Source organism: Ranitomeya imitator, chromosome 6 (assembly GCF_032444005.1).
Source record: "Ranitomeya imitator isolate aRanImi1 chromosome 6, aRanImi1.pri, whole genome shotgun sequence".
Lineage (NCBI taxonomy): Eukaryota > Metazoa > Chordata > Amphibia > Anura > Dendrobatidae > Ranitomeya > Ranitomeya imitator.
In genome coordinates, this window is record NC_091287.1 from 320,204,673 (window position 1) to 320,228,809 (window position 24,137).

The 24,137-nt window shown below is 45.4% G+C and overlaps 1 protein-coding gene across 2 annotated transcripts in view; it reads right to left on the reverse strand.

The window, feature by feature from the left end:
- The window catches only part of GFOD1 (Gfo/Idh/MocA-like oxidoreductase domain containing 1), a 108,434-nt gene that overhangs the window by 47,742 nt on the left and 36,555 nt on the right, over nucleotides 1-24,137 (reverse strand). The window contains exon 1 of one of the 2 annotated variants that reach the window (XM_069730808.1): nucleotides 19,496-19,683. The exons of the other annotated variant lie outside the window; for it this stretch is intronic. Within the exon in view, the coding sequence (XP_069586909.1) occupies nucleotides 19,496-19,511 (16 nt within the window). The 5' untranslated portion in view covers nucleotides 19,512-19,683. Of the gene's footprint in view, nucleotides 1-19,495; nucleotides 19,684-24,137 lie in introns of those variants that run through there. 2 annotated transcript variants of the gene reach the window in all.

Here is a 24,137-nt window from a genome sequence, read left to right on the forward strand (position 1 = left end):
TCCTGGGCTTTGCTAATTTTTATCGTCGCTTCATCTGTAATTTTTCTAGCATTGCCAAACCATTGACCGATTTGACCAAGAAGGGTGCTGATTTGGTTAATTGGTCTTCTGCTGCTGTGGAAGCTTTTCAGGAGTTGAAGCATCGTTTTTGTTCTGCCCCTGTGTTGTGTCAACCAGATGTTTCTCTTCCGTTCCAGGTCGAGGTTGATGCTTCTGAGATTGGAGCAGGGGCGGTTTTGTCACAGAGAGGTTCTGGTTGCTCAGTGTTGAAACCATGTGCTTTCTTTTCCAGGAAGTTTTCGGCTGCTGAGCGTAATTATGATGTGGGCAACCGAGAGTTGCTGGCCATGAAGTAGGCATTCGAGGAATGGCGTCATTGGCTTGAAGGAGCTAAGCATCGCGTGGTGGTATTGACTGATCATAAGAACCTTACTTATCTCGAGTCTGCCAAGCGCTTGAATCCTAGACAGGCCCGTTGGTCGTTATTTTTTGCCCGCTTCGATTTTGTGATTTCGTGCCTTCCGGGCTCTAAAAATGTGAAGGCGGATGCTCTGTCTAGGAGTTTTGTGCCCGACTCTCCGGGTTCATCTGAGCCGGCGAGTATCCTCAAGGAAGGAGTCATTGTGTCTGCCATCTCCCCTGATTTGCGGCGAGTGTTGCAAAAATTTCAGGCGAATAAGCCTGATCGTTGTCCGGCGGAGAAACTGTTCGTCCCTGATAGGTGGACTAGTAAAGTTATCTCTGAACTTCATTGTTCGGTGTTGGCTGGTCATCCTGGAATCTTTGGTACCAGAGAGTTAGTGGCTAGATCCTTCTGGTGGCCATCTCTGTCACGGGATGTACGTACTTTTGTGCAGTCCTGTGGGATTTGTGCTAGGGCTAAGCCCTGCTGTTCACGTGCCAGTGGGTTGCTTTTGCCCTTGCCGGTCCCAAAGAGGCCTTGGACACATATTTCGATGGATTTCATTTCTGACCTTCCCGTTTCTCAAAAGATGTCAGTCATTTGGGTGGTCTGTGATCGCTTTTCTAAGATGGTCCATCTGGTGCCCTTGGTTAAATTGCCTTCCTCCTCTGATTTGGTGCCTTTGTTCTTCCAGCATGTGGTTCGTTTGCATGGCATTCCTGAGAATATTGTTTCTGACAGAGGTTCCCAGTTTGTTTCAAGGTTTTGGCGAGCCTTTTGTGGTAGGATGGGCATTGACCTATCTTTTTCCTCGGCTTTCCATCCTCAGACTAATGGCCAGACCGAACGAACCAATCAGACCTTGGAAACATATCTGAGATGTTTTGTTTCTGCAGACCAGGATGATTGGGTGTCCTTTTTGCCGTTGGCTGAGTTCGCCCTTAATAATCGGGCCAGCTCGGCTACCTTGGTCTCTCCATTTTTCTGCAATTCTGGGTTCCATCCTCGTTTCTCTTCAGGACAGGTTGAGTCTTCGGACTGTCCTGGTGTGGATTCTGTGGTGGACAGGTTGCAGCAGATCTGGACTCAGGTAGTGGACAATTTGACCTTGTCCCAGGAGAAGGCTCAACTTTTCGCTAATCGCAGACGCCGTGTGGGTCCCCGACTTCGTGTTGGGGATCTGGTTTGGTTATCTTCTCGTCATATTCCTATGAAGGTTTCCTCTCCTAAATTTAAACCTCGTTTTATTGGTCCGTATAGGATTTCTGAGATTCTCAATCCTCTGTCTTTTCGTTTGACCCTCCCAGACTCCTTTTCCATACATAATGTATTCCATAGGTCGTTGTTGCGGAGATACGTGGCACCTATGGTTCCATCTGTTGAGCCTCCTGCCCCGGTTTTGGTGGAGGGGGAATTGGAGTATATTGTGGAGAAAATTTGGGATTCTCGTGTTTCTAGACGGAAACTCCAGTATCTGGTTAAATGGAAGGGTTATGCTCAGGAAGATAATTCCTGGGTTTTTGCCTCTGATGTCCATGCTCCAGATCTTGTTCGTGCCTTTCATGTGGCTCATCCTGGTCGGCCTGGGGGCTCTGGTGAGGGTTCGGTGACCCCTCCTCAAGGGGGGGGTACTGTTGTGAATTCTGTGGCTGAATTCACTCCTGTGGTCACAAGTGGTACTGCAGCTTCTGAGCTTCCTCCCTCAGGTGTTCTGGTGAGCTCGTTGGCTGCTTTGTTATTTAACTCCGCCTGATTCTGTCTTCCTTGCTCCTTGTCAATGTTCCAGTGTTGGATCTGAGCTTCTGGATCTTTCCTGTGGCCTGCTGCTCTGCTTAGATAAGTGCTTTTTTGCTTTTGTTGCTACTTTTTCTGTCCAGCTTGTCAATTCGTTTTGCTGGAAGCTCTGAGACGCAAAGGGTGTACCGCCGTGCCGTTAGTTCGGCACGGTGGGTCTTTTTGCCCCCTTTGCGTGGTTTTTTGCTTTAGGGTTTTTTGTAGACTGCAAAGTTCTCTTTGCTATCCTCGCTCTATCTAGAATATCGGGCCTCACTTTGCTGAATCTATTTCATCCCTACGTTTGTCTTTTCTTCTTGCTAACAGTCATTATATGTGGGGGGCTGCCTTTTCCTTTGGGGTATTTCTCTGAGGCAAGTCAGGCTTGTTTTTCTATCTTCAGGCTAGTCAGCTCCTCAGGCTGTGCCGAGTTGCATAGGTAGTGTCAGGCGCAATCCACAGCTGCCTTTAGTTGTGCTTAGGATAGGTTCAGGTATTGCAGTCTACAGAGATTCCACGTCTCAGAGCTCGTTCTATTGTTTTTGGGTTATTGTCAGATCACTGTATGTGCTCTGATTGCTGGCGCACTGTGTCACTGGATTGCCTACATAACAGATATTACTCAATGCAGGATCTCCTGGCGCAAGAGAAAATGCCCAGTCCTGAGGGTCGCCGCGCAAAAAAGAAATAATAATCAAAACCTGTTGAACTGGATCACCAGAGGAACGAGGTTTCAAGGCCAGAAATAACTTACAATTATTTTTGAAACTCAGAAACTTAGTTCTATCTCCAAAAAAACAAATCAGGAATAGGAATTCTTGGTTCTAACATAGATTTCTGATCAATAGTGTCTTGAATCTTTTGTACTCTTGCCGAGAGCTGATCCACAAATGAAGACAGACTTCTCATGTCCATCGCTACACCTGTGTACTGAACCACAAAACACAAAGCCAAGAAAAAAAAATTGTCTCAGAACTTCTTTTTTCCCTCTATTGAGAATCATTAGTACTTTTGGCTTCCTGTACTGTTAAGAAAGGCAATTCAGTATCACAATGGACATGGGGGTCAGAGCACATACAGTGATCTGACAATAACCCAAAATAATAGAACGAGCTCTGAGACGTGGGAACTCTGCAGACCGCAATCCCTGATCCTCTCCAAACACAACTAGAGGCAGCCGTGGATTGCGCCTAACGCTTCCTATGCAACTCGGCACAGCCTGAGAAACTAACTAGCCTGAAGATAGAAAAAATAAGCCTACCTTGCCTCAGAGAAATACCCCAAAGGAAAAGGCAGCCCCCACATATAATGACTGTGAGTAAGATGAAAAGACAAACGTAGGGATGAAATAGATTCAGCAAAGTGAGGCCCGATATTCTAGACAGAACGAGGATAGGAAAGATAACTTTGCGGTCTACACAAAACCCTAAAGAAAACCACGCAAAGGGGCAAAAAGACCCTCCGTACCGAACTAACGGCACGGAGGTACACCCTTTGCGTCCCAGAGGTTCCAGCAAAACAAATAGACAAGCTGGACAGAAAAAATAGCAACAAATAGCAAAGAAGCACTTAGCTATGCAGAGCAGCAGGCCACAGGAATGATCCAGAGAAACACAAGTCCAACACTGGAACATTGACAGGAAGCATGAATCAAAGCATTAGGTGGGGTTAAGTAGAGAAGCACCTAACGACCTCACCAGATCACCTGAGGGAGGAAACTCAGAAGCAGCAGTACCAGTTTCCTCCACAAACGGAAGCTCCCAGAGAGAATCAGCCGAAGTACCACTTGTGACCACAGGAGGGAGCTCTGCCACAGAATTCACAACAAAAAACGCAATAAAACCACTTAAAAAACACATACATATGCAGCCCATCATTTATAAGGCTTGGTTCCCATCGCGTTAATGGGAAAGCGCTAACGGACAGCGTTGCACGGCGAAATTAACGCCGTGCAACGCGTCCGTTAGCGCGCCCATTCACGGCAATGGGAACGCGCCGCACTAGCGCGTGCCATGTTCGGCACGCGCTAGCGACGCGCCGGTGTTTCCTGGCGCGCCGCGGACGCTGCTTGCAGCGTCCGAGGCGCGCCCGCGGTCCGTTCCCCGCTCTCGCAGATCGGGGATCTGCGAGAGCGGGGACGTTACCGCGACCCCGGGACGCGGCCTCATTAAAAACATCGCGTTAGCGCAACCCGCTAGCGCTAGCGCTAAACGGGTTGCACTAACGCAATATGAACCTAGCCTAATGCATTCCGCAATTTTTGTGCATATGTTGCGGTTTTTTCTGCGAAAAAAAATTCATCGCGGTAAAAATGCAGCATGTTCATTAATTTTGCGTACTTTTTTGCGGATTTCCCACTATATTATTGCATTGGGAACCTCTGGAAAAAAACGTGACAAATATGCACAAAAAATGTAAGAAAAACGCATGCGGATTTCTTGCAGAAAATGTCCGGTTTTGTTCAGGAAATTTTTGCAAGGAATCCTGACGTGTGCACATAGCCTAAAGAGAGTCTGTCACCCTTTTTTTAATATGAGATAAAAATATTGTTCAATTTAACGTGAGCTCTGCATTACCTTTCATATCCCCTGATTCCCCACCTTTGCTGAGAAAATACCTTCGTAATCTCTCTGGCATCCTAAGTAAATTACCCAGGTCCGGTCCGATGGGCGGGGCATATTCGCCATCTCTCCCCCCACTCCTCGGCATGCTGGATGTAACGAAATCTGTGAATAGCACAGATCCCATACCATTTCTGCGAGTGCGCATTGAATTGGCCTCTAGTGCCTGCGCAATATGCTTTGACCAACTGTGGGCAAAGCATAAAATCATTATTGCGCATGCGCCGGCTTTTTACCCTATGCTCTGCTCCCCGGAAGTATTGCTGTGGAAATCTTGAGTTCCTGGACTTTGCATGGAAAGACTTCCGGGGCACAGAATGTCATGGAAAATGCCGGCGCATGCGCAATAATGAATTTTATGCTTTGTCCACTGTTGGGCAAAACATACTGTGCACGCGCGAGAGGACATTTCAATGCGCAGGAAAACAACACCAACGCAGTAAAGAAGAAAAATAAATGTGTAGAGCAAGGCAGGAGGTGGGGAGAGATGGCGAATAGGCTCCGCCCATCGGACCGGACCAGAGTAATTTACATAGGACGCCGGAGAGATTACAAATAGTGAGGAGCGAGTGTACTCGTTGCTCGGGTTTTCCCGAGCAAGCTCGGGTGACCTCCGAGTATTTATGACTGCTCGGAGATTTAGTATTCAGCAGCTGACTGATTTACAGCTACTAGCCAGGCTGAGTACATGTGGGGATTCCCTAGCAACCAGGCAACCCCCACATGTACTCAGGCTGGCTAGTAGCTGTAATTCATTCAGCTGCCCCATGAAAACTAAATATCAGCAGTCATAAATACTCGGGAGGTCACCCAAGCATGCTCGGGAGTACACTCGCTCATCACTAATTTCAAAGGTATTTTCTCAGCAAAGGTGGGGAATCAGGGGATATGAAAGGTACTGCGGTAATGCAGAGCTCACGCTAAATTGAATATTTTTTTATCTCATATCGAAAAAATGGGGGGACAGAATCCCTGTAAGGTAAAATTTCACAAACATATATTGCAGCATCTTTGGGAAACACTTTCCTAATTTCAGTCAGTTTAGATGAATAATAATGGTGACCTCATTAAGCTTACCTCATTAGCACTTTAGAGGTTTTGCCTCAGGAGAGGTTACATTAAACATCTCGTATAGAAAGCTAGAAATCCTTGGGGCTTTGCTTGTTGAAGGTTTTAATGGCATAGTAGCTTTATTTTTCTCTATTGTCTACTCTGAAGTTCAGCTCTCTCTCCATGTCCTTGAGGTTATCTTCATTAGCATTTAGACTTAGAAATGGCAGTAATAATTCATAAAAATCCAAATTGATAAATATCAATAATATTTAGCTATTTAATGCATTACATGCAGATATATTACACAACTGTTACATTAGGGCTGAGGAAATACTACTTTTTGTCGGATGTTGGATACAACTGCACCAAAGTCAAAAACGCTGCAGGACTGATCATAAACCCTGTAATATTTTATCTACTTCTGGTTGGGAATCATAAAACGATAACACATTGTACACTGTGCATTTGTGAGCATTACTAGCTGCTGTATATATGGCTTGATACTTGGGAGGGGCCTCTGTAAAACAGAATGCTGTAATGATTTTTCTTCTGAATAATCCCAGGTGAATCCATCACTGATGATCCAGTGGGAGTATATAGATAAACTGTCTCTAAATAGGTTCAATAACAAAAGCTATTGTTGACTTTATTGTTGTACCCTATCCACAAGAGTCACAAAGAAGCATAAAAAGGTGTTTTACAAAGTTTGGTATATATAAATGGCTCTTGTAAGAGCCATGCAGGAAATCGTGTGTGGGCCTAAGGATTTGTCAGTGTGAATTACCACACTCTGAGTTCTCACCTGTGTCTCAGCCTCCTTCAGTTTCCATAATTTCACAGAGTAAATGACGCAGTGCTGATAGAATGTGTAGACCCTGGTGACGACAGTGAGATTTTGGAAGGCAACGTCATTGCTAAGGCTAGTTTCACATTTGCGGGTGAGTCCACAGCGTCTTGTCCGCCCACAACCGCAAACGCATGCAAAAAAGCATGCCAACGCATGTTTACGCAGCGTTTTTTATCGGCATCAGCTTGCGCATGACGGCAAAACAAAATGCTGCGTTTGTATGCGTTTTTTGCCTGCGTTTGTTCCGTTTTTGAGCATGCGTTTGATTTTTTTCAGGAGGGCGTGTCTCAATGGGCATGTAAATCAGTTCCTGGACATGTGCAGTCCGAAGTAAGCAAGCGCAGCGAACGCATGGGTACGCAAATACATGCGTACGCATGCGTTCCCATAGGTAGTAATGCAGTTTTTTAACGCACTCATCCGCCTGCGCATATTTTACAATGGGACACAAATATCGGAATGAAAATAAACCCTTTCTTTCCTTGTAGGTGAATTCTACATTAAGGAAAACAACTAAGAATAATGAAGAATGTATTGGGGGAGGTGGAGGAGACATTAAAGGTAGTTCCTCGGTAGCTCCATTGGCTCTTGTACCTTCTGCTACCCATCTGGGTTCCAGTACCGTCAGCTGGTTCTCGGCAGTTCCTCAGCCTTCTTGTACCTTCTGCTACATTTCCAAGTTCAAGCTTTTTGAAATGGTTTTTGGTAATCACTCTGGATCTCCCTGACGACGAACCTAAAGACCACGACCCTGAAGACCACCCTGAAGAAGATGACGACCCCGAAGATGATGACCCTGAAGACGACCCTGAAGACCACCCCGAAGACGACGACCCTGAAGACGACAACCCTGAAGACCACCCCGAAGACGACGACCCTGAAGACGATCCTGAAGACGACAACCCTGAAGACCACCCCGAAGAAGACGACCCGGAAGACGACGACCCTGAAGATGACAACCCTGAAGACCACCCCAAAAAAGACCAAGAAGATGACCCTGAAGAAGATGACCAATACAGAAGAACAAGAGACAGAAGACCAAGAAGCAGAAGAACAAGAAGAAGCTGCAGAACAAAAAGCAGAAGAACATTAAGCATAAGACTAAAAAACAGAGCAAAAGATATCTAAATTATAAGCAGAAGAAGACTAAGTAGTGTATGGGGGTGAGTCTGTTCCTCCTCGTGGTGCCCCTGGAAAATACCTGCTGCTGCAGGCTAAACTGAATGCGGACAAATCCTGTTGTAAATCTTTTGTGACTGGCAGAACAGAAGGTGTAATCTTCAAAACTTTTATAGATAACAACTACAGGAATGCCTGTCACAAATAAGAATATGATGAAGAAGAAGAATATGAAGAAGATGAAGAAGCAGAATATGAAGAATAATAGTTGAATAAGAAGAATATGAAGAATGTAAAAAAAGAATAATAGGAAGGTGAAGAAGAAGAAGATGAATAAGGTGAAGAAGAAGTTGATGAAAAAGATGCTGCTGCTGAGGATGATGAAGGAGAAAGTGTGGGAGAAGTAAAAAAGGTGAAGAGCATGGAAGTAGTCAAACATAAATATCTGACAAATTATAAAAAAGATTAACATAGTCAATATCTTTGTAACTCCGAACTTCTTAAAAAAAAATGTAATTCCTGCTATTCCATTTGATTGGGCTAAACCTCTATGCCTTTAATGTCTCCGCCACCTCCCCCAATACATTCTACATTATTCTTAGTTGTTTTCCTTCATGTAGAATTAACCTACAAGGAAAGAAAGGGTTTATTTGCATTCCGATATTTGTGTCCCATTGACTTGCATTGGTTTCCGGTATCAGAATCGGCGATATCCGATATTTTGGTATCGGTCCGATCCAATCCGATCCGATATTTCCCGATATCGGAAGGTATCGCTCAACACTAATTAAGACGCATGCGGATGTATGCGTCAGAAACGCTGCAGACACAAACGCAAATGTGAAACCGGCCTAAGAGAGGTGTGTGAGCAGTACCTTCCGCATGATGTAATTGACCAAGAACTCATTCTGAGCTTGCGCTGCCTGGGACAGTGACAGTGCCTGCATAAGATTTTGTCAGGAGCCGTCATTGCCGAAGGAAGTGCATGCGCATTACCAGAGAACAAAGTTTTCTTCAAAAAAGATATCAATTTAATGTCTATTAAAGCATCATTACAGCCAAGTCTTTACAATCCAAAAGCCAGGTCCTCTTCAAATCTGGTGGGAGATTCATTTTTTGAAGACAATCAAATATAAACAACTGCTGTTTTACCACAGAGTGATCGCTGCTCGGAGAACATGATTTCCACGTTCCTTCACCACATTACTGGCTATACATCTTTGCACATCCTGGTTCATTAATGGACACTGAAGGTCGCACGGAGCAATATATGGCCACTTATTGAAGACTGGCCTCTTCTGCAGTGTTACACCAGAGCCAATTATACTAATAAGAAAACATGACTTATAAGCCAGATATAGATGCTGCCGAAATTAGATCAGAAAAATGATGGTCTGGCAGTTACAACCATACAAAGCAGAAAGTCTTCCTGAATCTCAGAATGTTTTTTTATTGTTCCTTCCACACTGGATTATCAATGCCGAGAAGTAGGAGAAAAACAGAAAAAGTGATACGTTTATAGATCTAAGAAAAGATAAGAGAGGGAATAAGCCCCACAAAGAGGAAGCTCACATATCCATCTGAAAAAATGCACCTGGAAAACAAGGGGTAACAACTGAAGTAGCCTGCTCAGCCATGCGTTCTGATGTAGACTATCCTTTGGACTGGTCGCCAGTAGAACTAGTAGGGTATATACTCTACTGAGCATGCGCTGTCAATTCAGATGTATGCTCGGTATGCTCTCTTTGCTCACTGTGCAATACTCCTTTTCAATACAGATTTAGTGTGCTCCATCACTGGCTCTAACTATAAGTGACGAGTCAGCAAGGGGGAGCACTGTCAGTGCGCCTTGTAAAGGAGCGAATACGGCAAGCAGAGAAAGCAGAGACGAGCCCCAAAAATAGATTGCAGGGCGAGGCTGGTCTCTGCTGTCCCTGCTAACCACATTCTCACCTTTTCAATCTACACTTACAGGACACTCCTTCAGTGGCTCCGATGAGAAGTGAGAAGCAGGCAAGAGAGCGCACTGTCAAGGAGAAAACAAGGAGAGCAGAAACCAGCTACGCCTCTGAAACAGACTGTGGGATGAGACTAGTCTCTGATATTCTTGTTCTCTCCTTGACAATGCGTACTGACAGGGCGCTCTCTGGCCGGTTTGTCATTTCTCATTAGAGCCAGCAAGGAAGTGCACAGACACCTATGGATCACCAGCGGAGATTGACATGCGGCAGGTCTTTCCAGACCGCAGCATGTCAACTTATCTTGCGGAGATGCTAGTCTTCGCAAGAGAAATTTCACCCTTAGAATGTATTGAACACGTTGAATCCGCATGATTCCGTGAACACATTCGGATTCACCTGCATTCAATAGACAGCAGCGTTTTGGATGCAGCGAACATGTGTATCCAAAGCGCTGTAACTTCCAGATCGTGTGAACCCGGCCTGACACGTATTCAGTAGAGCAGGTACTAGCCCAGCCCCTGAAACAGATGTCACTGATGACATTTCATTTCAGGGTGTGGAAAGCAGCTGGCAGTGTGACTGCAGCATGTACTGGGGAAACTCAAATCAAATGTCATCAAACTGAAAGTTGAAAAAAAAACAGATATGGCAGAGAGGGAATTTTTAATTAGAGTGTATTAGAAAAGATATTCGATTATTACATTAAAGGGTTTTCCCTCGAATTAGCTTTTGACTGTTTGCAGAGATGTTTTTCATAATGGCAGATTTCAGCTCACCCCAAAGATTTTCAATGGGATTGAGGTCTGGACTCATTGAAGGCCGTTTTAAAACATTCCATTTCGCTCTAAATTCTCTTGATAATTCTCTGATTTCATGATTTCTGTGATATGGTTAAGGCCTCCAATACCCCACAGCATTATGGATCCTCCACCGTGCTTAACTGTTGGTAGAGTGTTCTTTTCCTTATAAGCTTCATTGCGCCATCTGTAAACAAACTGTTGCTTTGCATTGCCAAAAAGCTCTATTTTTGTTTCATCTGTCCACAGAACATTTTCCCAGAAGGTACTCTTTGGCAAAGATCAGTCGTTCCTTTTTATGTCTTTTCTTAAGCAATGGTTTTGTCATGATCCAGTTCTGAGATTATGTTCAGCTCTCTTGTCTCTGGACTGGTCATGTGGGAGTTAATCCTCTCTGCCTCACCCTGGAGCTGGCTGTGCTATTTAAGTCCTCTGCAGCCTGGGGGCCAGTGTCAGCTATAGTTCATGCTACACTGTTTGAGCTCCTGACCTGATCCGTTATAGTGTTCCTGTTTGCCTCTGACTGCCTGCACCCGTTTATGACTTGTTCTGACCTCTGGCCTGTACCCCGACTCCGTCTCCGTCTCACGTTTTGGTTACCACGTTCCCGGTAGGTTCTGACGTCTTGCTTGTCCCCGACGATTCTCTGCTCGCCCCTTCTGTACCGCGCCGCTATCTCCGTGTATGACCTTGGCTTGTTTCATGTCCCTTTCATTACCTGTGACACCTGTGTTGTTGCTCAGTTTTGCTGTGCTGTGTGTGCAGCCTCCTTTCCTTAGCCAGCACCCCCTGGTGGAGGTTGCTCTATATTGCACTGCAGCAGCACATTACAGGTTTCTTCTTTGGCCTTCACCGATAAAGCTCTGCTTGGTTTAATGTGCGGTGTATTATACTTGTAGAAACCATAACCCCAGACTCTTCCAGGTTGGCCTTCAGTTATCTTGGGATGTTTGATGTGGTGTTTTTTCCACCATTCACACTAAACTTCGAAGATATCTCTTGTCAATTTTCCTCTTTCCTCCAAGTTCAGGGAGGTTCTTGACGGTACCTTGCTTGGCAAACTTCTACATAACATTGTGCATTGTTGAAGCTGGGATACCAAGGTCTTTGCAGATGGCCTTATACCCTTTGGAAGTCTTGTGTTTGCTAATAATAGCAGTTCTGGTGTCCTCAGATACTTCCTTTGTCTTCACCACTGTGAGAAAGTAACAGGGCCTACCATGTGCCTTTTTAAAACACTGAAGTCATAATTCATTGGCCAATTCATATCACATGGGCACCGACAATTAACCTTTCCCGGTGCCTGCGCACTGCAGTACTTTGCTCTGCCCTCAACAGGGCAGACAAAGCACCCCTGCGCCGGAGCGTGAACACAAGAAGAGGATGTCATTGTAAGAAGATGGGAGGCCCCAGACCAGACCGCGACGCCCATCGGACAGGACCGCAGCGGGACTGCCCCTGGGTAAGCATAATATAACCTCTTTTTCTCATCTTTCAGGATACATCGGGGGCTTATCTACAGCATTACAGAATGCTGTAGATAAGCCCCTGATGTCGGTGGGCTTAGCTCACCTTCGATTTTGGGGGTGACAGGTTCCCTTTAAACTTCATGGGTGCCAATAGCGGATGAGTATTCCTTCTCAATGCTTTTTGAGTCATTGTGATGTTGCAGAATGGTGTATATCTCAGAAGGAACTTTTTGTCCACCAATATTATCCATATAGGTAAATTGCATATGACACACAACTTGGCACCAAAGTATTTAATTGTTACATATGTGCAGTATAGAAAGAAGCTTCTCATCTAATGATACAACATGCAAATGGGTTTCAACCGCAAATGAAGTCGTATGAAGTTATGCTAATAAATTAATTTTCTTTTTACCAAATATTGTTTGCTGTGGCTAAATATGGGACAATAAGAGGGTTGGACTTGGTAAATGAGGCTCTATCCAAGAGAACCCACTACAAGCCTGCCATGCAGCTGCAGAAGTAGGGCAAGCACGAAGCAATCAGTACAGTCTGGCACACATTTATTTGGACTTGTGCCCATTTTGAATGGCACAGCATTGTTCTCTGATACCGTGCAGTTAAGAAATTAGTAATCCTCTTGCTGTTCTCATTTTTATAGCTTATACTACCTATGATTCAGGCGTAGATGACGACCCATCCCTCCCTAGTGACATACACAAGATCACAGAAAGGTAAGTAGGGCACAAAAGATACTATTGGCTTTAAAGAATGTCTTAAATCTAAAATGACTCAGAAACATACACTGTAGCTTGCCAAAAATTCAACTACACCCCCATCGGATACAGCCAATGAATTTTATTCCACCTAGTTCAGTTACGGCGCACTCCACAATTGGTCACAAAACTCAGTATATCACTGTTTACATGTAAAACAAATGAAGAAATATATACAAAAATAAATTGTTTAACAGATTTTCATTTCTAACATAAATTATTAATCTTACTGAGGAAGCCCACCGCTTTAAGAGACCACTGTAATTTTGGAGGGTTGTAACCAAAAGGTTTTGCTGTACTGTCAAGAAAGTCTACAAACATGAATTTTCTATTTGATAAATAGATATGGATTTACAAACTATTTAATGGATCAATTTTTCTACTTCGAAGGGGAATTGAACGTGGTTCTCTTTTCTTTCTTCTGACCAAACTTGGACTGGCCCACAGGGGAATAGGAGAATCCTCCAGTAGGCTCCCGTGAAGGAGTGCTAAAGAGTAGAGTTGAGCGAATTTGCTTGGGTCCCTGCTTATATGGCAAGCCATAGCGCCATTTCACTGTCACGACATATGCATGGAGAGTCCAACACACAGGTTCTCCATGCAGGTGATGTAACAGTGAAACAGCCGCTACACATGCAGCTGCGGAGCCAAACAGCTGATCAGCCAGAGCGCTCCAGGTATCCGGGTTCCCTCCACAGCTTATTCGGGAAGCTCTATAGCTTGCCATATAAGCAGGGACCCGAGCACATTCGCTCAACTCTACTAAAGAGTAGTGCTGTTACACTTGCTTCATAAGTTGCAGAAAAAGGTATAATTTAATCATTCATTAAACAAACTAGCCAAATTAATATTATATAGAAGGAAAAGTAAATTTGTGTCCTAGGGTCAGGTTATTTTTGCATGCAGCTGAACAGCTAGCCTCAAGAATCAATGTTATTGGTGGGCCTTTGTGAACCAAGTTCGACAGTGTTGAGAGTGGGCCTTGTAATTACCATGTATAATAATATATATACACATATATATGTATCTACAATACAAGACCATTTTTGTATATATATATATTTTTTGTTGTTGCTGTTTTTGGAATATATGACAAGTAATAAGAGAAGAGCAATAAGTTAAGTTCAGACATACCGTATTTTTCGGACTGTAAGATGCACTTTTTTCCCCCATTGTGGAGGAAAATGGAGGGTGCATCTTATAGCCTGGATGTACCTGCTCTGGCTGTTTATGGGGAGGTGTGGGGAGCGGCAGAGGGTCACAGTGGCAGGAGCTGCCTGCTGCAGCTAACTTCTGTGCCTGCTGCTAAAAGAAATGAATATTCACTGCTCTCCACGCCCATGGGAGTGGAAAGCAGTGAGTATTCATTCCCTGTTTACTTTCACACATTGGTCAGTACCATTGAGTTGGCAGTCATTGTTCAATTTCACACATTGGTCAGCCAGGTCAATAGCTCAGGCAATTGGTTAATTTAACAATAGTATCCCTAATTAAACTGTACAAATCATATCTGCAATGCTAATGTGAAGGGACCAAGACATTTTAGTTTAAACTTGAGAAAATCATAAAAATAAATGGGTTTGACATACTGCTGTACATGCTTTTTTTCACTAAAAATGTAGCAAATAATGATGGCAAACTAAGTCTTACCAGGTTTAAAAGATTTACCGTATTTAGTAGTGTATGCAGTTTGTATTGTGAAATCTGGTAACATCCCCTTTATTGTAAGTGTGAAAGGTAGTCTCAGGTATATATTCTATTTTTCTAGGCCTATGCCATGTTATATAATACCATTCTAAAATGGCAAAGTAAGCATTTGTCAGTCTGTCACATAGTGTTTCAAGTGAGGAATAAATATAAGACCTCAGAAACAAGAAGCCAAATGTTCACTTCATAATATAATACCTTTCCTAGTTTCAAGCGTGCTCATATTCAGGTGTCTTGAATATAATGTACCCCAAAAATATTGGAGTAGACTGTGCCAATGAAACAGCCATTTAGCAATGCCCCCTAAAAATCACAAGAGACCAGAATTATCTACCTCAGTGGTTAGAACTGCTGCTCTGCAGCACTGGGGTCTTGGGTTCAAGTCCCAAAGAAGTAAATCTGCAAGGAGTTTGTATGCTCTCCCAGTGTTTGCGTAGGTTTCCCCCAGGCTCTCCGGTTTCCTCCCATACTCCCTGAGATCGTACGGCCAGTGCCTGAGATCGTACAGCCAGTGCCCGAGATCGTACAGCCAGTGTCCGGGATCGTACAGCCAGTGTCCGAGATTGTACAGCCAGTGCCCGAGATTGTACAGCCAGTGCCTGAGATCGTACAGCCAGTGCCTGAGATCGTACAGCCAGTATCTTAGATCGTACAGCCGATGCCCGAGATCGTACAGCCAGTGCCAGAGATCGTACAGCCAGTGCCCGAGATCGCACAGCCAGTGCCAGAGATCGTACAGCCAGTGCCCGAGATCGTACAGCCAGTGCCAGATATCGTAAAGCCAGTGCCAGAGGTCGTACAGCCAGTGTCTGAGATCGTACAGCCGGTGCCCGAGATCGTACAGCCGGTGCCCGAGATCGTACAGCCGGTGCCCGAGATCGTACAGCCAGTGCCCAAGATCGTACAGCCAGTGCCCGAGATCGTACAGCCAGTGCCTGATAAATGCTGCTCATGGATTATGCAGCATGTATCAGTTATATCACATAAGACTTGATCACCTAGTATGAGAAAATAAGTGACCTAGACTGTGGTACTGATAAAAACTGACAGTTTATTGAAAATAATTAAAAACAGTATGTAAATACTACAAAAGAAAAGGTATTGGACCTAAAAAGAGGGACACAAAAAAGCCATAGGCTACATCCAAATCGTGGACCAACATCTATAATATAACGCTGGGAGCGTCACTCTGTCCGAAGCCTCTATAGACTGCGCAAGCGCAAGCGCCGGCGCAGTCTGGGCCTCACAGAGCGACGCTCCCGGGAGATCGCGGTGTGCGTTCACACTGAACGCACACCGCGATCTCCACCGCAGAAGCAGGGACCGCCAGGAGGGTGAGTATCGGCCTATATTCACCTGTCCCCGTTCCATCGCTGAGCGGCGCCATCTTCCCGGTCTTCGGTCTGTGGCCTTCAGTTCAGAGGGCGCGATGACGCGCTTAATGCGCGCCGGCGCCGCCCTCTGACTGAATAGTCACGGCCAGGAGACCGGGAAGATGGCGGCGCTCAGCGATGGAACGCCGGACAGGTGAATATAGTAAGTGCTGGGGGGCCTGAGCTGGCGGCGATACCGGCACCTGACCCCCACAGCGCGCCGGTGTCCCCGCCTGCTCAGGCCCCCCAGCACTCGGCGCCGAGCGGGTCAGAGGCAGTATGGGGACGCAGGATGGAGCAGCACATAAGGATGGGGACGCAGGATGGGGATGCAGGATGGGAGCAGCACATAAGGATTGAGACGCAGGATGGAGCAGCACATAAGGATGGGGACGCAGGATGGAGCAGCACATAAGGATGGGGACGCAGGATGGAGCAGCACATAAGGATGGGGACGCAGGATGGAGCAGCACATAAGGATGGGGACGCAGGATGGAGCAGCACATAAGGATGGGGACGCAGGATGGAGCAGCACATAAGGATGGGGACGCAGGATGGAGCAGCACATAAGGATGGGGACGCAGGATGCAGCAGCACATAAGGATGGGGACGCAGGATGGAGCAGCACATAAGGATGGGGACGCAGGATGGAGCAGCACATAAGGATGGGGACGCAGGATGGAGCAGCACATAAGGATGGGGACGCAGGATGCAGCAGCACATAAGGATGGGGACGCAGGATGGAGCAGCACATAACAGTATGGGGACGCAGGATTGAGCAGCACATAAGGATGGGGACGCAGGATGGAGCAGCACATAAGGATGGGGACGCAGGATGGAGCAGCACATAACAGGATGGGGACGCAGGATGCAGCATGAACATAAGGATGGGGACGCAGGATGGGAGCAGCACATAAGGATGGGGACGCAGGATGGAGCAGCACATAACAGGATGGGGACGCAGGATGGAGCAGCACATAAGGATGGGGACGCAGGATGGGAGCAGCACATAAGGATGGGGACGCAGGATGGAGCAGCACATAAGGATGGGGACGCAGGATGGAGCAGCACATAAGGATGGGGACGCAGGATGCAGCATGAACATAAGGATGGGGACGCAGGATGGAGCAGCACATAAGGATGGGGACGCAGGATGGAGCAGCACATAACAGGATGGGGACGCAGGATGGAGCAGCACATAAGGATGGGGACGCAGGATGGGAGCAGCACATAAGGATGGGGACGCAGGATGGAGCAGCACATAACAGGATGGGGACGCAGGATGGAGCAGCACATAAGGATGGGGACGCAGGATGGGAGCAGCACATAAGGATGGGGACGCAGGATGGAGCAGCACATAAGGATGGGGACGCAGGATGGAGCAGCACATAAGGATGGGGACGCAGGATGCAGCATGAACATAAGGATGGGGACGCAGGATGCAGCATGAACATAAGGATGGGGACGCAGGATGCAGCATGAACATAAGGATGGGGACGCAGGATGCAGCACATAAGGATGGGGACACAGGATGGAGCAGCACATAAGGATGGGGACGCAGGATGGAGCAGCACATAAGGATGGGGACGCAGGATGGAGCAGCACATAAGGATGGGGACGCAGGATGGAGCAGCACATAAGGATGGGGACGCAGGATGGAGCAGCACATAAGGATGGGGACGCAGGATGGAGCAGCACATAAGGATGGGGACGCAGGATGGAGCAGCACATAAGGATGGGGACGCAGGATGGGAGCAGCACATAAGGATGGGGACGCAGGATGCAGCATGAACATAAGGATGGGGACGCAGGATGCAGCATGAACATAAGGATGGGGACGCAGGATGCAGCATGAACATAAGGATGGGGACGCAGGATGCAGCAGCACATAAGGATGGGGACGCAGGATGCAGCATGAACATAAGGATGGGGACGCAGGATGGGAGCAGCACATAAGGATGGGGACGCAGGATGCAGCAGCACATAAGGATGGGGACGCAGGATGCAGCATGAACATAAGGATGGGGACGCAGGATGGGAGCAGCACATAAGGATGGGGACGCAGGATGCAGCAGCGCATAAGGATGGGGACGCAGGATGCAGCAGCACATAAGGATGGGGACGCAGGATGCAGCAGCACATAAGGATGGGGACGCAGGATGCAGCAGCACATAAGGATGGGGACGCAGGATGCAGCAGCACATAAGGATGGGGACGCAGGATGGAGCAGCACATAAGGATGGGGACGCAGGATGGGAGCAGCACATAAGGATGGGGACGCAGGATGGAGCAGCACATAAGGATGGGGACGCAGGATGCAGCAGCACATAAGGATGGGGACGCAGGATGCAGCAGCACATAAGGATGGGGACGCAGGATGCAGCAGCACATAAGGATGGGGACGCAGGATGGAGCAGCGCATGACAGGATGGGGACGCATGATGGAGCAGCGCATGACAGGATGGGGACGCAGGATGGAGCAGCGCATGACAGGATGGGGACGCAGGATGGGAGCAGCGCATCACAGGATGGGAGCAGCGCATCACAGGATGGGGACGCAGGATGGGAGCAGCGCATGACAGGATGGGGACGCAGGATGGGAGCAGCGCATGACAGGAAAGGGAACGCAGGATGGAGCAGCACATGACAGGATGGGGACGCAGGATGGAGCAGCGCATGACAGGATGGGGACGCAGGATGGAGCAGCACATGACAGGATGGGGACGCAGGATGGAGCAGCGCATGACAGGATGGGGACGCAGGATGGAGCAGCACATACCATGATGGAGACAATATACCAATATAAATGCTCGCCACCCGGGCGTAGAACGGGTTCAATAGCTAGTTACATATATGCATAATAAATACACCAATAAGAACTATACCCTATGTGCATAATAACATGTGGTAAATAAGTCATCCACAGGAATGTCTGTATCATTCAGAGGTGGACTGTACTCATCCTCTAATGTGGCACATGATTATCAATATCAGGCATAGGATCTTATATTGGAATAGGTATATTACCTTAAAGTCAGCCACGTGGGTGAATGCCTCGGCGTCCCGACGCGCGTTTCGCACTGCTTCTTCAGGAGGCATTCACCCACGTGAATATAAGCACATTCCTGTGGATGATTTATTTACCACATGTTATTATGCACATAGGGTATAGTTCTTATTGGTGTATTTATTATGCATATATGTAATGTTGGTCCACGATTTGGATGTAGCCTATGGCTTTTTTGTGTCCCTCTTTTTAGGTCCAATACCTTTTCTTTTGTAGTATTTACATACTGTTTTTAATTATTTTCAATAAACTGTCAGTTTTTATCAGTACCACAGTCTAGGTCACTTATTTTCTCATACTAGGTGATCAAGTCTTATGTGATATAATTATTGTGATGGTACTAAGTCCCCCAGATGGGGAGGACATTGAGAATATTGAGCAAAATATTGTGAATAGCATGTATCAGTTGTCAGATTCCTTTAACTATGGAAAACTGCCCAAAATCAGACAATAAAATGTAAAGAGCATATTAAGTATACTATGAGAAGATTTACAACATTGTCCATTCAAGCTTCACAGTTTTACATACCTCTGCATATAAGCATAAAAATGAGAGACCCTCATGATTTACTTCCAGAGGATGATCCGTCCTGGTGATGTGATGCTGACAGATGCAGACTGGTCACAAGATCCCCACATGAGCAGGGCAGAAATCTTATCCTCCAGAAACGATGTAAACAGCAAGGCTCTCTGGATCCAGTGCCAACAAGCTGAAATCTTGGCAACAGAGAAGTATTCACACACAAAGTACCGGTATATTAGAAAGCCCCGCCATTTTACAATACTAAGTAAATAAGCATTTTTTGTTGAAATTAGAAAAACCCATGAACAAGGTAAATCTGAGTAAGTTTTATGTATTTGCACATAACAAATAAATAAACCACAATTTCACATAAAAAATACAACGGCGATGTCCGGTGTCTCTGCATTATACCATTGAGGAACAAAACTATAACCAAGTGAGACTGGGGACAAACTTCATACTCTTCTCCCACACATCATCAGACCACACTGCAGATGAAGAACGTATGGCCGGTCATCTGACGGGTCCTTTAGTCATATTGCATACATCCATTGTTGGAAGCAGAGCTAACAAATCTTGTGATTTGGTTAAGGTCACTGGACAGAATATAAGTACAAGCTTTATTCTCAGTTTCACGAGGCTTCTCGTCAGTGAAAATCTAACCATTACAAGGTCACCCCAGGGCTATCAAATGTGGTTCATGAACCCACTGTGCCACAGGGCTGGGCTTACCTAGGAAGGGACGTAGCTAAGTGGCTACCTGGTGTTCACTGGAGCTCCTGATGGTGAAGTCCTTAAGCTGCAGGTAGCCTCCAGGTACCACTCCTAGGCAGTCCCCAGTACTACAGCTTCTGACCCCAAGGGTCAGGTTCGCTGACACGGACATGTGTTCCATTCAGACTACTCCTCGGGCAAGATGGATACTGACACAAGGTCACAAACAGTACTGGATTCAGAGACTGGTTTTAGCGGTCTGGATATAGGGAGTACATGTTCAGGCACTGGTCACACACGTAGTGGAGACGAGGTTCAGGTTCTGTCCACACACAGACCAAGGGACGAGGTTCAGGCACTGGCCACACATGGACCAGGGGACAAAGTTTAGGTACCAGCCACACAAAGATCCAGGGAGCAGGTTGATACCCGGCTGTACAAGGAGCAGAGGAGGACATTCAGGAACTGACTATACAAGGACTAGTGGAGCAGGTTCTGGCACCGGCCACATAAGGACCAGGGGAGCACGTTCTGGCATTAGGAGAAAAAAGACCAGGGGTTCGGGTTCAGGACCTAGCCACACAAGAACCAGGGGTTTGGGTTCAGGACCTAACCACACAAGGACTAGGTCCTGAACCTTCAACGGCCCAGTAGTGCATCCCACATATTAAATCTGGAATGTTGTGCACTCAAATAGATGACACCCGCAGGGTTACAAGTTATAAAGCTTTTTATATTGAAGTTCTGAACCATGGTGTACGAAGATAAAACAGTACATTTATGTGCTTGTTCACAGGAAATGCACCTGGAGTGTCCACATTTATAAAAACCCTTCAGGTTATGCCAAGTGTAGGTCAACTGTTCGGTATTTTTACAAAAAAGACTGGGAGAACCTAAAGTTGGTGCTCTTTCAGCCACACTGCGGATATTTGCATTATTAATGATATTAGCAAAATTTAGAATTTTGATTCAATAGCAGTAAAAAAATAATTAGATATCATTTCATAGTATTGTGGGCTAAATTGAGTGGAGAACGTAATGAGATTATTCTGGTAGCCTATACTATATTTATGCCCCAAATTTTTTTCACCGCAGCTTCTTTTTGTAACTCCTAGGGGTTCTTGTCTGTTTATGTCAGCCACTAATTTGTTTGCACGATCTAGGACGTTATTAGTATAACATCTGTCTCTTGGTCTGGTCTTAGATTAGGTCTTAGACTTCACACAAAAATCCTCAGATCCAGTACACTTACGTTTAGTACGTATAAGTTCCCATACTGGGATATTCCTAATGATGTGAGGAGGGTGGCATGATTGTGCTTGTAGGAACGAATTGCTGCCAGTCGTTTTTTTGCACATTGAGATAATGATAAAATTGTTAAAAATATCCCCCAGCAAAGCAACATCCAAGTAATTCATTTTGGTTTCATAAAAAAAGTACATTTCACATTGAAGGAATTGTTGTTAAGATAAGATACAAAATCATTAACATCGTTCTGCGTGCCCTTCCGGAAGAAGAGGAGGTCGTCTACAAAACGGCCACACCTGTGTATCCTGTCCTGGAAGGGATTTGTGATGCTATTGGGAAGGGTGCCTTATATACTAAATGTCTCCCAGCCATTGGCTGTGGGCATTTTACTATGTGTGCATAGCATGGAGCAAGGAGATGTGCCGGGCGACGGGGAGGTTACGGTGTCGGCGTACCTACATGGAGCGGGAAGGGGGACCGTGCAGGGGCACTGGCAAGTGTGTTAGACATGAGCTAGGTAGACAGGTAGGAATGGCCTTTACTAGAAATACACATCAATGTACAACGTATATCTTTGTATGGTTTATTGAAACGAGCTACCATACTTTCATCAGAAGGTCACCAAGCTGAAAGAAGTCTGATTAATGGCGCATGATGTAGAACCAAACCAATGGATGACAGTATGGAGCAATAAACACAAGTTATACAGCTTATAACACAATATCTGCTGACATCCTTTACATATACAGTATCAATGTAACTGATGAAGTCATCAAAATCTTTTGTTATATTTGCCAAAAAAATCTCAGTTAATTCTAACAATATATTATAATAATAATCCAAAGTGATTGTTTTAATCAAGAGGGGGTTATTGGTTGGATAATCCCCTTCTTGCTTGAAGGCTTCCCAGAAAATGTGCTATTCAAAGGGCATCCTCTTGCCGAGACCCCCATCGACAAGTTGTGATCAATGGTTCTATTGACCAATGGAAATAGAAAGAGGGGCAGAAAGCTAAGCCTACATACAGTACATCACACAAACAATTGAAAAGATAGCCACGTTCCAAAAGAAATTGTTTCCAAAGGTGGCGTAATATTAAAGTGGTTGTCCGGTATAGAATGACAAGTGTGCAGCACATAATCCACGCCAGCTAATGCTGCTGCTCAGATGGCCGTGGATTGTTCTGGTATGGATTTCAAAACAAATTCAATAAGAGACATATGATTGACAAACCATTTATTGAGGTCTGGTTGGGACAGAAGAGCATTACCACAAGAGAAATAAGAGCGGGTAAGGGTGATGGTGGTCTTTCAAAAGTTATCCCCCCCAAAAAAAATCCTTGCATAATATTTATAGGGTTTTAATATGAGACTGTCTGATCTCAGATCTGCCTAGGTATCCACGATGCGGAAGTTGGTTTCTTATTCGTCAACTTCTTTTTCCTGTTTTTTTTTTTTCAGCAGCTACAAAAGTTACAAAACTGGCACAAAAATGGGCATCAAAGTTGGCACTGAAGGGCGTTATTGAAATATGTATTGGTGGTGTGACGTCAGTGGCCCAAAGTAATTTAACCCCTGAAAAACACCACTTATTAAAATCTGTAAAAATTGGCTGTTTGCCCACCTTGATGCCAGTTCTGATGCCCAGAACCCATTTGGGCCAGACTGGAGTGACCTGAAGTTAATGTGGGGCACCCTGATCTATGTGTCTGCAGTGTGAGGTCAGTGGCCCAAAGTCATTTAACCCTTTCAATATCGCCCTTCGGTGCCCACTTTGATGCCCGTTTTTGTGCCAGTTTTATAACTTTTGCAGCTGCTTTGTAGCGTTTTCACATCAGGGCATCTCGCTGCATTGTATTTTATTATTGTAACTTTTTATTTTTGTCGTTAAACATGTAAAAATCAGAAAAAAAGAAATTGCCGAGTAAGAAACCAACTTCTGCCTCGTACAGATATGCCCGTATCTGGCATGTTCTGTGTCCTCCATACACAATGCTTCCTTTTACGGCTTTATTGCTATGACTCACTTCAATGTGAAAGTATTTTATAACTGCAATTTCTACGGCAAATTCTCAGTGCTGGCTGTAGCACGTCTCAACTATTTCCCCTATCACAATGTATATAGGGGAACCACATGAGTCCGCCTTATAAATAGATGGTTTACACCACAGAACTTTCTATTTCACAGATCATCGTAATGCAAAAGTTTTATTCCACTTTGTAAAACTTACAACCAGAAAATGTGTTTTATAAAACACTAGTAATGTTTACTATTAGGTCAATTTTCAGGAAACTTTCCGAACTAATCACAGGAAGATCTACCTCCAAAAAGAAAGAATTCCCTAACTGTATTAAAGTCCCTGCTTTACTTCTCAGAATAAAAAAAAACCACAAGTGAATACAAATCCTTGGGGAAACCAATATAGCGACCGTTATTTGTCTCTTTCAGGTTCCTGGTCGGAAAAGCAGACTCATTATTCAGCATTATGAGAGAGGGCAAGATTGACATTGACAAGTCCCGAAAAGATCTGCGCAAGAGGCGCAATATGTATCCTATTAGTGTAAGAATATAAAAAATAAGAAATCATTTTATATGGGTGGGAAAAAATAGAAATGGAAGGAGAAGTGGCAAACTGGACAATTCTGATTGCGTTATTGGGGGATCAAACAGAAACGTTTCACAAACT